Source organism: Saimiri boliviensis, chromosome 5 (genome assembly GCF_048565385.1).
Source record: "Saimiri boliviensis isolate mSaiBol1 chromosome 5, mSaiBol1.pri, whole genome shotgun sequence".
NCBI classification, from domain to species: domain Eukaryota; kingdom Metazoa; phylum Chordata; class Mammalia; order Primates; family Cebidae; genus Saimiri; species Saimiri boliviensis.
Genome location: NC_133453.1, coordinates 101,441,462 through 101,459,026, shown reverse-complemented (window position 1 = coordinate 101,459,026; position 17,565 = coordinate 101,441,462). Strand labels below are relative to the sequence as shown.

The 17,565-nt window shown below is 33.8% G+C and overlaps 1 protein-coding gene across 2 annotated transcripts in view; it reads left to right on the top strand.

Moving 5' to 3' along the window:
- THSD7B (thrombospondin type 1 domain containing 7B) overlaps nt 1-17,565 on the top strand; it is a 1,060,674-nt gene that overhangs the window by 497,071 nt on the left and 546,038 nt on the right. For both annotated transcript variants that reach the window (XM_074399739.1, XM_010330508.3), the window contains exon 3: nt 4,269-5,079. In XM_074399739.1, coding sequence (XP_074255840.1) covers nt 4,269-5,079 — 811 coding nt within the window. The remainder of the gene's footprint in view (nt 1-4,268; nt 5,080-17,565) is intronic.

Here is a 17,565-nt window from a genome sequence, read left to right as displayed (position 1 = left end):
ATTTACTTCTAATCCAAAATGTTAAGGTGTTAATGTGTGATGAAGCTTAAAACATTTAGATTACTCAACAGCAACTATATTCCTCTCATAAAAAGCATAGTAAGTTGCAGATACATGACTCTTTACATAATTTTTTCCAGGTAAACAGATACAGAACTACTGTCCCCATTACATCATTGAAGTGTTCTCTGAGAAAGCAACCAGCATGAGTTTTATAAATAGTTTAGAGATACATTACATCAATAGTCAAACTTTTAATACTTAAATTGTTCTTAATTTTGTTTTATTTTTATTACTTGGTGTTTGTTTTTGTTCACTAGGCATATAAAATTCTTGGTATTCAAGCATGGTTTCTTATGAATTTCTTTAGCTTACTGGTAAATACTATTAATATATAATACGTACATTTTTGTAATACAAATAGGTTTTTTGTATGTGGTAAATTTAAAGAAAATATTCTTCTTTCTGTATGCAACTGCTTACATTTTTAATTATTTCTTCTGTTTCTGAACTTGGACAAGAGATGTAAGATTTTGCAAACTGCCAGTCACATTTTACTTCAATATGCATTTTTTATTTTTTGAAATGACAAAACCCCTCAGGGTTCTGTGATTTTCACTCATGTATATATTGAAAGTTCATAGGCAAATACAACTGAATAAATCATGGAGCACATTTTCCTCTCCATGCCTGAGAAATGCAAATGGCTATAGGTCAATTGCCGAAAGATCTTGTCTTCATCTCATACGTCTTGTTTGTAATTTGTTTTTCATTTATTCCATGTGTACACAATTCAGTTTGCATTTGCTTGTTATTTACATGTTTTTTTTGGTTGTCCTCTTAGTTTGCTTTAACATAAGGAGGAACTATTCTAGCTTGACTTTGCCTTACTAAATGTCCTGACCAATGTTTATTAACATGCATGTGTCTTACCTCACAAGAGCCACTATCCTAAATTTCTAGGTCAAGGAGGGGAAAATAATTGTTTACACATTGCCTTAATTACCTATTCTACTCGTATCCAAAGGAATATTAACACATATTAATTTTGGATATGGGTTAATATTAGATGAACTCATGTCCAAATACTAGACCATGGCTAAGCTAAGAAACATCTTCAATGATAGTAATTTTAATTACTCAATAGTTATATTTTGTTCTCCAGTAATGTAGAAAAAATTTTTGTTGTTTGATAAAATTCTGCATTTGATCTTAGCCAAAGGCAAAGCAATTATTTGGCAAAATTCTGTAAAGAGGGAGGAGGTGAAATCTAAGGGAAGAATAATAATTTCTAAAGTTTAAAATAATAATGATTTCAAATAATCAAAAAAGAGTTAGCTGATTTTGAAAGTGGAGAACTTATAATAATAATATTAATAATAATAATAATAGAATACCATAGTCAAATGCTTTAAAAGTAAAAACGAGTCACTTGGCAAGATACCCTAAATGAATTAAGTGTACTATTAACTTTTAAAGATTGATCAGAAATAACTCAACTTTTCTGATCTTACTTTCATTAATCCACACAGAAAAAAATCCTGAGTAGAAAAGTGTGGGTGCTTAATATCTAAACAAATAGAGATAAACTAACAGCCATTACTTAAAAATCCACAGTGCTCTACCAAAAAATAAAACAATTCCTTTAACTTTATCCAGTAACTGTTTTATATCGTTCAAGACTAATTTTCAATTTTAAAAGATTGCCATGATTATATATATTTTGAAACATTATTTTATTGAATAGCTGTGGGAATTTGGGGGCAATAATAAAAATTGGTATGAATAGTCTAAAATAATGGACAATGAACAGAATACTTAAACTGAAACTTCTCTGGAACATCAGGACAGAGAGAGCCTCCCAGTCACATTCAAGTAACAAGAAATATCTCAATTTGCGAAGTACAAAATTGTGAGTAGCTAAGAACACATCACCAGAATTATGGGTGGCTGATTAAATCACCCGGTGCTAAGATGGTTGTTTTCAATGTTCATTCTCTATACTGTGAGCAGTCTGTGCTGGGACAACAGGCTAGAGGAGGGTAGTGGGCAAGCTCAAGGACATTTGGGTAATGAAAGCAGACCTGCGCCAGTGAGACCTGTCCTGTTTCAGCAAGAGAAGTCTCTAGTATGTTTTCTGTTTTAATCTCTCTCACAAAGTGGCGGAAGGCATTGACACTGTAACCTGACACACTGCTGCCAACAATGCCACTTGTATATGGCTAGAACAGGGATGTGAGGGAGAACTGAGATGACCAGGTGCATTTGAACCCGATCCTTTTGTCCTACTAAAGTGGCAGATCCTCATTGTAGCATGTGGCCCCAAATGCAGATAACCTGCTTTGCAGATAACCTGCATCTCTGGGGATGTATATGTTTCTTTCTAATTGCGTGTGACTACGTACATGTCTACTGTTTCTACAAATGAAGTGGATACAAATGAAATTTTTTTTCATGGAGTAATTAAACATCATTTGGGGCAACTGGTTAGATTTGGGGAAAGAAAGAGAACTTGTGTAAATTAATATGCCTCTCAGGATCTGAAGTGCCTTAGGATCATCACAGTCCTGACATAGGGACAAAGTTTACCTAGTTAAGCTGATAAAACTTTTCTTTTAAATTTTACTTTAAGTTCTGGGATACATATGCTGAATGTGCAGGTTTGTTACATAGGTATGCATGTGTCATAGTGGTTTGCTGCACCTGTCAACTCGTCATCTGGGTTTTAAGCCCCTTATGCATTAGGGATTTGTCCTAATGCTCTCCCTCCCCTTGCCCTCAACCCCCCCAACAAGCCCCAGTGTATGATGTTCCCTTCCTTGTGTCCATGTGTTCTCATTGTTCAAATTCCACTATGGGTGAGAACATGCAGTGTTTGGTTTTCTGTTCCTGTGTTAGTATGCTGAAGATGATGGTTCCCAGCTTCTTCCACGTCCCTGCAAAGGACATTAACTCATTCTTTTTTTATGGCTGCATAGTAGTCCATGGTGTATATGTGCCACATTTTCTTTATCCAGTCTATCATCTATGGGCATTTGGGTCAGTTCTAAGTCTTTACTATTATAAACAGTGTTGCAATAAACATACATGTGCATGTGTCTTTGTAATAGAATGATTTATCATCCTTTGGATATATACCCAGTAATGGGGTTGCTGGGTCAAATGGTATTTCTGGTTCTAGATCCTTGAGGAATCGCCACACTGTCTTTCACAGTGGTTGAACTAATTTACACTCCCACCAACAGGTTCAGATTACATATTTAAATAAAATAAAAGGGAGGAAACTCTTTTTTCGTTGTTGTTGACACACAATGTGATTACTTACTGTCCTTTTGAACAGATGTAGGATCAACCTTCTGGATAAGATTTGCTGGTATGTCTGTAGATCAGATGCAAAAAATATGATAAATGTCATATCACATGACATTATGACAATCCGTCATCTGTCCGTTTCTTGGACTCTTTCCTACAAAACTGAATTAGTTAATTAAAATATTTGGCATATTACAAACTAATATTGGAAACTTTACCTGGAGTCAGCACCCAGCAGAAATCAAGATGGATACACTTCAAGGATTCTAGGGGCAGAATTTCCATAGAAATTCAGTGCTGCTACTTCTCTTATGACCTTACTTTTCCCCTGCATCCCATTTTTCTTTTCATGGAAATCACCCTGCAAATACTAACCAAAACTGAGGACAATTATTTAGAAAAAGAAAATATATTTAGGATACTTTGGCAATTTTTGTTTTTAAACATATCCCTCTTCTGAACTTCTTAGAGTATGAGCTGAAGTATTGGAAATATGAAAAATCCTACTTTATTAAAATCCTGGCTCTAGGGCTTTTCTTTTAGATGAAACACCGCCTAAGTAGAAAGTATTGAGTTAGATATTGGATAGGCTTTGGAACATAGTAGTTATAACTGTACCAATCATTTATTAAATTTGTGTTGTCTACTTGACACATTATATCAGTGATCTTCAGAACAACTCTACAAGTCAGTGCTTTTATTATCATCTACCTTATAAGGAATTTTCTAAGGCTGAGAAAGTTGAAGTAATTTATCCAAGTTTACATTACTGATGGAGTTCTTATTTCAGCAAGAGTGTTCACATTCTTAACCACTAAATTATATTGTCTCCATTCCACCAAAATTCATAATTTCATGCTAGTTGTGTTGGGAAGTGTGTTAATTGATTTCTACTTTCCTGTGAATTGCTGAATGTAATCTCTCAGTAATTAACATCCTTGTTTTTCTGCCTATAGGTCCCTGGGGAAGGTGTACAGGAGACTGTGGTCCTGGAGGAGTCCAGAGTCGGGCAGTGTGGTGTTTTCATGTTGAAGGGTGGACCAGTCACCTGTCTAACTGTGGTGAGAGCAACAGGCCTCCAAAGGAAAGAAGTTGTTTCCGAGTCTGTGACTGGCACAGTGACCTCTTTCAGTGGGAGGTTTCTGACTGGCACCACTGTGTGCTTGTTCCTTATGCCCACGGCGAAGTCAAGCCTCGGACTGCAGAGTGTGTGACCGCTCAGCATGGACTGCAGCACCGGACGGTGCGCTGCATTCAGAAGTTAAACAGAACTATGGTTGCAAATGAAATATGTGAACACTTTGCCCCTCAGCCTCCTACAGAACAAGCTTGCCTCATTCCTTGCCCCCGGGATTGTGTGGTGTCTGAATTCTTACCATGGTCCAAGTGTAGCAAGGGATGTGGGAAGAAATTACAGCACAGAACTCGCGCGGTCATAGCTCCTCCTCTCTTTGGTGGTTTGCAGTGTCCGAATCTGACTGAGTCAAGAGCCTGTGATGCTCCCATTTCCTGTCCTCTTGGGGAAGAGGAATATACATTTAGCCTTAAGGTTGGACCATGGAGTAAATGCAGACTGCCTCATCTTAAAGAAATTAATCCAAGCGGAAGAACTGTTCTGGATTTTAGTTCTGATTCAAATGAGCAAGTCAGCTTTAAACGTCAAAGTTACAAAGCACATCACCATTCCAAGACTTGGGCAATCGAGATAGGTTATCAAACCCGGCAGGTTTGGTGTACAAGAAGTGATGGACAAAATGCCGTGTTAAGGTAGGAGACCTTTGACGCTCACGTTTAATTCACCTAAAATATTTCATAGTACAATTTTATAACGCTTTTTAATGATCTTCTACAAATGGAAAATGATAATCAGGTTTATAATTTGGGTTTTGAGAAGTTTCCTTTAAGACATTTTTAATTTCAGTGGAAAGTTTTAGAAATTGTATAGTTTATACCAAGCAATGTTCTAACATTCTTGTGTGATTAGTAGTGCAATTCTATAGGGTAAGTCATATATTTCCACGTTTCATCTGCCATTGTACAGTATAAAAATAGGTCTGCCATTACTACAATAGTGGAAGACTAAGGGACTTTTCATAATGGTAAAGATTCAAGGTCACTTCCAAATTTGGGATATAAATTATGTAAATAATTTTGTTTTTCAAAATATTTGTGTTTTAAAATTTTGTTTTGTTTTTATTTGTTTACTCATGTTTTCATTATTATCAACATTCTTTGACATCTGTGTTGTATATTTTTTATATTAGCAATAATAACAAAAAGTTGTTCCAAGGGTGCCTTCTTTGGAATTACTTTGATAAAGATGTTAACGTTCACAAGCAGTAATTAGAATGACCTACTGTTGAAGAAATAAACTATTAAAAGCAACAGCTTAGGTTTCAAATTTATAACTGCTTTATTTTTAAATTGTAGTCTAAAATATGACATAAACTCACAGCAATATATTGAAAGTAGTATTTGTTTAATTTTTCTCCAGAAAGTCTTAAATGGAACATTGGTGTATAACTAAGTTTCTTCCAAATTAAGATGCCTTTCAGTAGTACTTAAATTGCCAAACAGCATAATGCTTGTCCCTAGAATTAATCATTCTCATCAGTTGCTGCCTTCTTGGGATCCTCAGCTGGCCAGGAGATGCCCAGAAGACTACCACTGTTGTTTATGAACAAAGTAATGTGATGATTATTTTTTTCCATTTGACTTCACAAATGAGTGTATCTTATCTTTGATGCTTCATTATGATTTGTTCCATTCGAAATTGGCAAGTCCATCGAAGAGTGATTTGCAGCTTTTTAATGCCGACTTCTTTGAAGCCCAGATTAAGCAAATGATGCATACAATTTGTTTGAATGTGTGTGAGATTCAGTAAATACATTGTTTTCGTATTATTTCATACTGTATTGCTGAAGTGAGCATTTCATGGAATCTTTTCATTTTGTTTGCCCATTTTTGCAATGCTTTTGTTTTCTAATAGATTTTATTTTTCAGATCAATTTTTAAGTTTTCAGAAACATTGAGTGAAAGTACTGAGAGTTCCTGTATACCCCCTCACTGTCTCCAACATATAGTTTTTTTCCATTATTAACATCTTGCATTCGTGTGATAGTTTCATAAACAAACATTTTATAGTTACATACACAAACAGTGAGTGCATAATACAGTTCAAATTGTTTGTGTTTCCCCCTCCCCAACCAATTTAGGTATTGAAATTTTAACCCTGAGTGTAATGTTTTTAGGAGGCATGGGGCCTTTGGGAGGTAATTATGTTGTGAAGATGCAGTTCTCATAGATGGGATTAGTGTGCCATGAGAGCTTCCTGTCACTCTCTTTTCTGCCATTTGAGAATACAATGTGAAGTCAGCAGACTGCAAGCTAGAAGAGAGATTACATCAGGATATGATCATGCTGGTACCCTGGTCTCATACTTCCAGCCTCTAGAACTATAAGAAATAGGTTGCTGTTGTTTTTAAGCCACCCAGTCTCTGGTACATTGTTACAGCAGCTCAAACTGGCTAAGACTAACTGTTATTAAAATACCATAGTTTGGGGGTTTAAACAAGAGAAATTTATTTCCACAGTTCTGGAGGTTGGAAAGTCCAAATTCAAGGTGTGTCTTGATTTAATTATTGATGAAGTTTCTCTTCTTGGCTTAAAGATGGCCATCTTCTTGCTGTGTCCTCATATGGTAAGAAAGAAAGAGAAAAAAAGAGAGCACTCTGTGTCTCTTATTATAGGGGCACTAATTCCATCATGAGGGCCCCACTCTCATAACCTTATTACATTAGAAAATTCCCATATTCAAAATGGAGGTTAGAGTTTCAACATTTGAATTTTGGAGAAACACAATTCAGTGTGCAGCAGGTACATTTGTTATAATTGAAGAGCCAATATTGATATATTACTGTTACATAAAGACTATAGTTTGCATTAGGATTCATCCTTTGTATTGTGCATTCTATAGGTTTGACAAATGAATAATGACATGGACCTACCATTACCATATTATACAGAATAGTTTTACTGCCCTAAATATCCCTTGTGCTCTATTTACTGATCCCTCCCACTCTCCCTTGCAACTACTGATCATTTTAGTGCTTCCATAGTTTTGCCTTTTTAAAAAATGTTATATAGTTAGAATTACATACGTAGCTTTTTCTGGTTGACTTATTTCACTTTGCAATATGCATTTAAGTGTCCTCTAGGTCTGCTTGTGACTTGGTGGCATATTTCTTTTTATCACTGAGTAATATTCCATTGTGTGGTACTATAGTTGGTTTCTTCATTCACCTGTTGAGGTACATCTTGGTTGCCACCAAGTTTTGGCAGTTTTGAATAAAGCTACTATAAAAGTTTATGTGTTTATTTTTTGTGAACATAAGTTTTCAAGTCATTTGGGTTGATATCAAGGCGTGCAATCACTGCATGGTATAGCAAGAGTATATTTAGTTTTGTAAGAAGCTGCCCAACTGTCTTCCAAAATGGCTGGGCCACTTTGCATTGCAACCAGCCATTAGTGGAAGTTCCTGTTGTGTCACATCACCAGCATTTGTTGTCAGTGTTTTGGAGTTTTGCCACTGAATATGTGTGTAATGGTATCTCATTGTTTTAAATTGCAGTTCCTTAATGACATGTGATCCTGAGCATCTTTTCACACACATGCTTGCAATCTGTATATCTTCTTTGATAAGGTGTCTATTCAGATCTTTTGCATATTTTTTTAACTGAGTTGTTTGTTTTCTTATTGTTGAATTTTAAGAGTTATTTGCATATTTTGGATACCAGTCCTTTATCAGATATGTGACTTGCAAATATTTTTTGACAGTATGTGATTTGTGTTTTCATTTTCTTGATGGTGTTGTTCACAGAGAAAATAATTTTAATGAAGTCCCACTTTTCAATATTTTTTCAAAGATCATTTATTTTGGTGTTGTGTCTAAAAACATCACTAAACCCAAAGTCAAATAAATTTTTTTATTATATTTTCTTCTAGGAGTTGAATAGTTTCATGTATTATATTTAGGTTTATGATTTGTTTTGAGTTTTTTTGGTGAAAGATGTAAGGTCTATGTCTGCATTCTTTTAAAAAACATATGTTCAGTTGCTCCAGCACCATTTATTGTTAAGAGTATCTTTTCTCCATTGAATTACCTATGCTTTTTTGACAAAGATCTGTTGACTGTGTTGGTATGGGTCCATTTCTATGCCTTCAATTTTTATTCTATTTTACTATCTATTATTTATTTGTAACACAATGTTATGAGTAATGTAGTTTTATAGTAAATCTTAAAGTAGAGAAGTGTCAGTCTTTTTTTTCTCTCTATGTGTTGACTGCTCTGGATCTTTTGCTTTTTCATATGAACATTGGAACTACTTTTTGATATCTATAAGATAACTTTCCAAGATTTTGATTGGGACTGCATATAATGTAAGATCAATTTGGGAACAACTAATATCTTGATAACATTGAGCCACCCTATTCAAATACATAGAATATCTCTCCATTTATTTAAATCTTTTTTTGATTGTGTCAGAGCCTTGCGGGGTCTTAAAAAATATATATCTTATACATATTGTGTCAGATTTGTATTAATTTACCTTTTTTGGTACTAACATACATGGTATTGTGTTTTTAATTTTATATTCCAACTGTGCATTGCTGGTATTTCTTTCCAATCTTAATATGTTTTGTTTTATTTTATTGTCTTACTTCATTAGCTAAGACTTCCAATACAGTGTTATACAGGAGTGATGAGAAAAGACATTCTTTTTTTTTTTTTTTTTTTTTTTTGAGGTGGAGTTTCGCTCTTGTTACCCAGGCTGGAGTGCAATGGCGCAATCTCGGCTCACCGCAACCTCCGCCTCCTGGGTTCAGGCAATTCTCCTGCCTCAGCCTCCTGAGTAGCTGGGATTACAGGCACGTGCCACCATGCCCAGCTAATTTTTTGTATTTTTAGTAGAGACGGGGTTTCACCATGTTGACCAGGATGGTCTCGATCTCTCGACCTTGTGATCCACCCGCCTCGGCCTCCCAAAGTGCTGGGATTACAGGCTTGAGCCACCGCGCCCGGCTGAGAAAAGACATTCTTATTTTGTACTGGGAAAGAAATGTACACCCTCACTATTAAGTGTTTAGTTAACTATAGGTTTTTTGTAGATGTTTTTGATCACCTCAAGGAAGTGCCCCTTCATTCCTAGTTTTCTGAGAATTTTCATTATAAATAAGTTTCAGATTTCATTAAATACATTTTCTGCATCTATTGATATAATTATATGATTTTTTTATTAGCCTGTTTATGGTATGGATTACATTAATTGATTCTCAAATGTTGAACCAGCCTTGCATATGTGAAGTAAATCGCATTTAGTTGCGATATGTAATTCCTTTTATATAGTGTTGGATTTGACTGCTAGTATTTTGTTGAAAATTTTTGCATGTATGTTTATGAGAAATATTGATCTTTGTTGTCCTTACTTGTAATGTCTTTGTTGTGGTGTTAGGGTAATGCTGCCCTTATCAAATGAATTGGAAAGTATTTTCTGTGCTTTCATTTTCTGAAAAAAATTGTTGATAATTGGTAAAATATTTTCCTTGAATGTTTGTTAGTGAACCCTCTGGACCTGGTACTTTCTGATTTGGAAAGTTACTAAGTACTGGTTTAATTTCTTTAACAGATTTAGGCTTATTTATATTATTGATTTCTCTTTGTGTGTATTGCTAGATTTTGCCTTTCAAGGAATTGGCTCATTTCATCTAGATTATCAAGTTTAGGGACACAGAGTTGTTCATAATACCTTTTTTTTCCTTTTAATAGCTATGGGATTATTAGTGATTGCCCTTCTTATGTTTCCAGGATTAATTTCTATCCTCTTTTTTTTTTCTTAGTTAACCTGGCTAGAGTGCTTTCAAAAAACAAACTTTTGGTTTTATGGATTTTTTTCTATTAATTTCTTTCCAGTTTCATTGATTTTCACTCTGATTTTATTATTTTCTTTTGTTTACTTTAGATTTAATTGCTCTTCTTTTTCTAGTTTTCTAAGGTGAAAACTTAGGTTACTTATTTGAGATCTGTCTTCTTTGCTATTAAATACATTGTTTCCCTTTCTCTTGCTCCACAGATTTTGATAACTTCCATTATTTTCATGTAAATATTTTTGCATTTCTCTTGAGATTTTCTTGATCCATGTGTTATTTAAGAATGTCTTGTTTAATCTCCACATATTTTGGGGTTCTGTATTTTATTATTAATTTTAGTTTAATTCCATTGTATCTTGGGAGCACATGTTGTATGATATCTATTCTTTTAGATTTGTTAAAGTGTATTTTATAGCCCAGAAATATGGCCTATCTTAAATATTTTATGTGAGCTCAAGAAGAATATGTGTACTCTGCTGTAGTTGGATAAAGCATTCTATAAATGTCAATTATATCCAATTGATTGATGATGCTGTTCAGTTCAACTACGTTCTAACTGATGTTATTGTTGCTGGATCTGTCGATTACTAGAGAGGAGTGTTGAAGTCTGCAAAAATAATACAAAATTTGTCTATATGTAGTTGTAACAGACTTTGCCTCATAGATTTTGATACTCTGTTGTTAGATAGCACATGTTAATGATTGCTATGTCTTATTGAAGAATTAATCTCTTTATTATTATGCAATGCCCGCCCCCCACCTTAATCCCTGACAATTTTCTTTGCTGTAAATTCTCCATTGTTTGGAATTATGATACCTACTCCAACTTTCTTTTTATTAACACTAGCATAGTATAACTATGCTTACTGACAATAAGTGTATCCATCTGTCTTGTAGATCACATATAGTTGGATGCTGTTTTTTATCTGCTCTGACAGTCTGTCTTTTAACTAGTGTATTCAGACCATTTATGCTTAAAGTGAGCATTGTATAAATATTTATTATGGTCATTATTTTTCATTTATTGTCCTTATTCTTTGCTCCTTTTTAATTTAATTTTATTTTTTATTTAATTTTTAGTTTTTGTAGGTGCATAGTAGGTATATATACATTTATGGGTTAGATAAGATTTTTTGATACAAGCATGTAATGCGTAATAATTGTATCATAGTAAATAGAGTATCACCTCAAGCATTTATCCTTTGCGTTACAAACAAATTAAATAATTTTAGCTATTTTAAAATGTAAAATTAAATTAGTTTTACAATAATTACTCTATTTTGCTAGCAAATACTAAGTTGTATTCATTGTTTCTATTATTGTGTACCCAATAATCATCTTAATTTCTCCCAATCACCACTACTCTTTTTAGCCTCTGGGAACCAGCCTTTACTCTCCAGCTCCATGAGTTCAGTTGCTTTGATTTTTAGTTCTCACAAATAAGTGAGAACATGCAAAGCTTGTCTTTCTGTGCCTGGCTATTTAACTTAATATAACAACTTCCAGTTCCATCCATGTTGTTGCAAATGACAGGATCTCATTATTTTTTACACCTGACTAGTACCGTGTTGTGATATGTACCACATTTTCTTTACTCATTTGTTGATGGACACTTAGGTTGCTTCCAAATCTTGACTGTTGTGGATAATGCTACAGTAAATATGGGAGTGCAGCTTTCTCTTTTATCTACTGATTTCCTTTCTTTTGTGTGTATACCTAGCAGTGGGGTTGCTAGATTGTATGGTAGCTCTAATTTTAGGTTTTTGAGGAGCCTCCAAACTGTCCTCCATAGCTATTATACTAATTTATGTTCCAGCCAACAGTGCAGAGTGTTTCCCTTTTCTCCACATCCTTGCCAGCATTTGCTATTGCCTGTTTTTTGTATAAAAGTCATTTTAACTGGGATAAGATGGTATCTTATTGTAGTTCTGATTTGCATTTCTCTGATGATCAGTGATGCTGAGCATCTTTTCATATGCCTGTTTATCATTTCTATGTATTCTTTTGAGAAATGTCTATTAAAACCTTTGCCTATTTTTCAATTGGATTATTAGATTTTTTTTTTCCTGTTGAATTATCAGAGCTTCTTATGTAATCTGATTATTAATCCTTTGTCAGGCTGGTAGTTTGCAAACATTTTCTCTTATCCTGTGGATTTTCTCTTCAGTTTGTTGATTGTTTCCTTTGCTATACAGAGGCTTTTTATCTTGATGTGATATAATTTGCCCATTTTTCTTTGGTTGCTTGTGTTTGTATGGTATTACTCAAGAAATATTTTCCCATTTCAATGTCTTACAGAGTTTCCTCAGTGTTTTCTTGCAGTCCTTTCATAGTTTGAGGTCTTGGGTTTAATTCTTTAATTCATTTTTTTTTCTTTTTTGTTTTTTTTTGTTTTGTCTTTTGTTTAATCCATTTTTATTTGATTTTTTATATGATGAGAGACAGGAGTCTAGTTTCATTCTTCTGCATAGGGATATCCAGTTTTCCCAGCAAAATTTATTGAAGAGACTGTTTTTTTCTTGGTGTATGTTCTAGAAACCTTTGTCAAAAATGAATTCATTCTAGATCTATAGATTTATTTCTGGGTTCTCTATTCTGTTCCAATGGCATATGTGTCTGTTTTTGTGGCAGTACTGTGCTGTTTTGTTTACTACAGTTCTGCAGTTTAATTTGAAGTCAGGTAATGTGATTCCTTCCGTTTTTTGTTTTTTGTTTTAGAATAGCTTTGCCTATTCTGGGTCTTTTATGGTTCCATATGAGTTTTAGGATTGTTTTGCTATTTCTGTGGAAATTCTATTGGTATTTTTATAGGGATTGCACTAAATCTATAGATTACTTTGGGTAATATAGACATTTTAACAATATTGGTTTCTCTAAACCATGAACAAGGATTGTCTTTCCATGTTTTGTGCCCGCTTCAGTTTTCTGCTTTGGTGCTTTATAGTTTTCATTGTAGAGATCTTTCACTTATTTGGTTAAGTTTATTCCTATGTATTTTATTTTATTTGTAGCAATCATAAATGGGATTACTTTTTTTAATTTCTTTTTCAGATTGTTACCTGTTGTCATATAAAATGCTGCTGATTTTTGTATTTTGATTTTGTATCCTGTATCTTTAGTGAATTTATCAGTTTTAATATTTTTTGTGGATTTTTTTTAGGTTTTTCCAAAAATAAGAGTATTTTATCTGCAAACAAGGATAATTTGACTTCTTCCTTTCCAATTCAGTTGTCCTTATTTTTTCTCTTGTCTGATTGCTCTAGGACTTTCAGTACTATGTTAAATAGCAGTGGTGGCAGTGGGTGTCCTTGTTTTCAAGATCTTAGAGGAAAGGCTTTCAGTTTTCATTTCGTTTATTTCTTCTCTTCCTCTAACTTCTCTGATTTCAATAGAACATGTTATGTTTTTTGATGTTTTTTTTCTCTCTTAGCATATGTTATGCATTTCTTAAAAATGTTTAGTGTTTTTCTTATAATTTGCAATGTACGTTTCCAACTAACCAAAGTCCACTTTCAAATAACGCTATATACACTTACTTCACAGGTAGCTTAAATACCCTATAACAGAGTATTCTGAATTGTTCTTTTTCATCCCTTGTATCATAGCTATAATTTATTTTACATATTCATAACCTATAATCACCAAATATATTGTTGCTATTATTTGAACAGATTATGATTTGTTAGATAAATTTGCATAAGAAAAATAAATGACATTTTATTTTCCTTAATTCCTTCTCCAATTGTCAGTTTTTGTAGATGAGTTTCTGACCTACATAATTTTCCTTGTCTCTGAAGATTTTTTTAAAACTTTTTTTGCAAAGCAAGTCTATTCCTCAATTTTTGTATGAGAAAATCTTTATTTTTCCTTCATTTTTGAAGCATAATTTCATTGGATGTAGAATTTAAGTTGGTGAGTTTCTACTTTTTATTTATTTATTTTTTTTGAGACCGAGTCTGTCTTTGTCTCCCAGGATGGAGTGCAGTGGTGCAATCTCAGCTCATTGCAGCCTCTGTCTCCTGGGTTCAAGCAATTCTCCTGCCTCAACCTCTCAATTAGCTCGGTCTATAGGCATGGGCCAGCATGCCCGGCTAATTTGCTTTATTTTTTTTTTGTATTTTTTTTTTTTGTATTTTTAGTAGAGAGGGGGCTTCACCATATTGGTCAGGCTGGTCTCAAACTCCTGACCTTAAATGATCTGCCTGCCTCAGCCTCCCAAAATCCTGGGATTACAAGTGTGAGCCACTGCGCCTGGCTGGATTTTTACTTTCAATAGTACATGATCTTCTCACTTGCATAGTTTGTGAGCAGAAGTCTAATGTAATTCTTACCTTACTTCTCTATAGATAAGGTGTGTTTTTTCCTCTGCGGCTTCTTGAAAGTTTTTTTTCTTTTTTGTCTTTGATGTTCTATAGTTCAAAGATAGTGTGCTTGGACATAGATATTTTTGGTATTTACCTTGCTTGATTTTCCCTGAGCTACTGGGATCTATGATTTGGTTTCTGCCATGAATTTTGGAAAACTCTTAGCCATAATTACTTTGAACATTTCTTCTGCTATTTTCTTTCTTTTTTTTCCTACTGATATTTCTATTACGTATATAGTTTTATCATTTGCAATCCTACCATAGTTCCTGGATAGTCTTTTTGGTCTTTTAAAATCCTCTTTGAATTTCAGTTTTAAAAGTTACTATTGATATTTCTTCAAGCTCACTGATTTCCTAGACTCATCTATTGATGAACCCATCAAAGGTAGTTTACAGTTTTTTTTACAATATTTTTGATTTCTGTCATTTTCTTTTGATTTTTTCTTAGGGTTTCTATCTCACTGCTTACCATGCACATCTGTTCTTACATATTGTTTACTTTTTCACTAGAACCTTTAGTATATTAATCATTGTTATGTTACATTTCCAGTCTGATAATGCTAAAATCTCTGCCATATCTGAATCTCATTTGGAGGCTTACTTTATTTTTTCAAACCATGCTTTTTGTCTTTTAGTCCGCTGTGTAATATTTTGTTCAAAGCTGGACATGATGTACTGGGCAAATAGAACAGAGGTAATTAGGCCTTTAGTGTGAGGTTATTATGTTTACCTGACTTAGAGGTACACTGTATTTGCTATTTTTGCAGGTGTCAGAGGCTAAAAATCTCCTCTGGTATCCTTGTTTTTGTTTGTTTTCTGTTTTATTTTTTCTTTCCTGTTGTCTTTGGATTTTCTTAGAGACTTCTTTTTAAATAAGGTCTGAAACCAGCAATCTTTTCCATTGTACCCACCTAATGTTATCCAGGAGCCATATTAATGATTGCTAAGTTTCAGGGGAAGGGGAAAGAGTCTTCTGTCCCATGATTAGGTTCCAATATTTTATTAAGCCTCTTTCTGGACTGTGGCCCTCACAAATTGTTTTCAGTCTCTTCCTAGCGTCATGCCCAATTTAGATTAAGACAAGAAGGCTAGAAGGATATATGCCTTCTTCCATATCAATTAGAGTCTATTAAAACCTTAGTTTGTTTGGCTTTTGTAAGATAGTTTCCTGTGAGGGGAGAACTATGAAAAAATAGAATTATCTTGGTGTCTTTCAAAATGTCTACTTTTCCTTTTCCCATGCTGAAACATAGCAATTTTTTTTTTTCCACTGTGAGCACCTGGCAGGGCTGCTGAAGATCTGAAGATATACTCACAAATTATAGGGTCCCCACTAGAACTTGACTCTCTTAAAGTTTTTAACTATAGAGGTTGTGAATAGTTAGCCTCCAGTTAAGTTGTCAATCATAGTTTAAGGTGTTCCACTCTGCTCCTGGTTCTAGCAGTGGTTTCTGCTCCTGGCTTTCCCTCTACTGTTTTGAGTCTTCTTTGTATATTCCTTTCCTATTTTAGAGGCAGCCATTTCCTCTGTGACCTCAATTCTCTGATGGATCTACGAAGAGTTGTTGATTTTCATATTGTTTAGCTTTTTTCTTATTGTGAGGACAAGAGTGACAACTTTGAAGTTTGTTAAGTGCCAGAATGCAAACCAGAAGTCACCATGATCTCTTCTAAGTTCTAGACAGCATATTGAATGAAAGCATCTTTCTTTAAATTATCATGTCATGAAATCTATAACTCTCATTTTATTTAGTCTTCAAAGGATTATGAAATGACTCACATACTATCATAAAATGATTACGTTTTAGAAAAATATGTTAGATGAAGACATTTCTGCTTCTGTAACTTTTGTTGCCAAAAACAAAACTCTTGACAGTTGTGTGAACACATTAGTTGAAATTGCTGTCTCATTTCTGTCCAACTTGATGAACTATGTTGGCATATTCTACCAGGATTTTTTACTAAAAAGCCTCAAATTAATCTCTGAAAAGTGACATTTGTGTGTGTGTATTTGATGCTTTCAGAAAAGCATTGATATCTATGTGTACCTATTGACTTCTTCTGTTTTCTCTGTTTTGATTATGACCAGTGTTGATTGTCATGCCACTTGGAATAGGAAGGGCTTATCTTTACATCTATAATGTAAATTCCTGTTTGTGCCTTGCTGAAAGTCACTTTATCAATCTAGAACACAACAGAGCTTTAATTAATGCCCTTTACTAGCTACCTCATTGATTGCTCTGACTTTTGATAATCGCCTCAGGCGATTTTCTTTTCACAGTTATATTTGCAATGTGGTAGGCAGTTGTATTATTCTTGCTGCTACTCTGCTCCCTCATCATTGATTTGCTTCTTGTGCTTAAAGATCTTTTGCTTTTACTTGTCTCACTGCACATCCTAATTTTTCTCTTATTTTGACAGGCAATTTTCTGAGGTTCCATTATTACATTTAAAAATAGCTGTCATATAGTCTGTTCATCATTCTTTCTCATATATCAATGATGCTATTATTGACTTTTTATAATACTTTAACTTGTGAAATGAAATAGTCCTTTCTCTTCAGTTTTTGTTTTTGTTTTTGTTTCACCCTGTTTCCTTTTTTATTTTTTTGGAGTGAAAGTACATCTGAGTTGAAATGTCTGAGCTATATACTAGGAAGGCTGTTCATATAAATAGCAAAGTAATTCATACTTATTGTTTGCGTGAATAAAAATCAGATCAATGGGTTTTACTTTTACTTAAAAAAAAAAAGAACATTTGGTTTGGGCATCCTTTTAAGAGCTATGATTATTTGGTACATATTAACTATCTTTCAGTTCTCAGACCACTTTAGTTAAATGAATGCCTTGTGACTTCCCCATTAAGGAGTGACTGAAAGATAATAAATTTTAAGACAATTTAAAAAAGCCATCCTCTCTAAAGCTCACTTCTTATTGTTCCCTTGTTTTTTGTATCTACT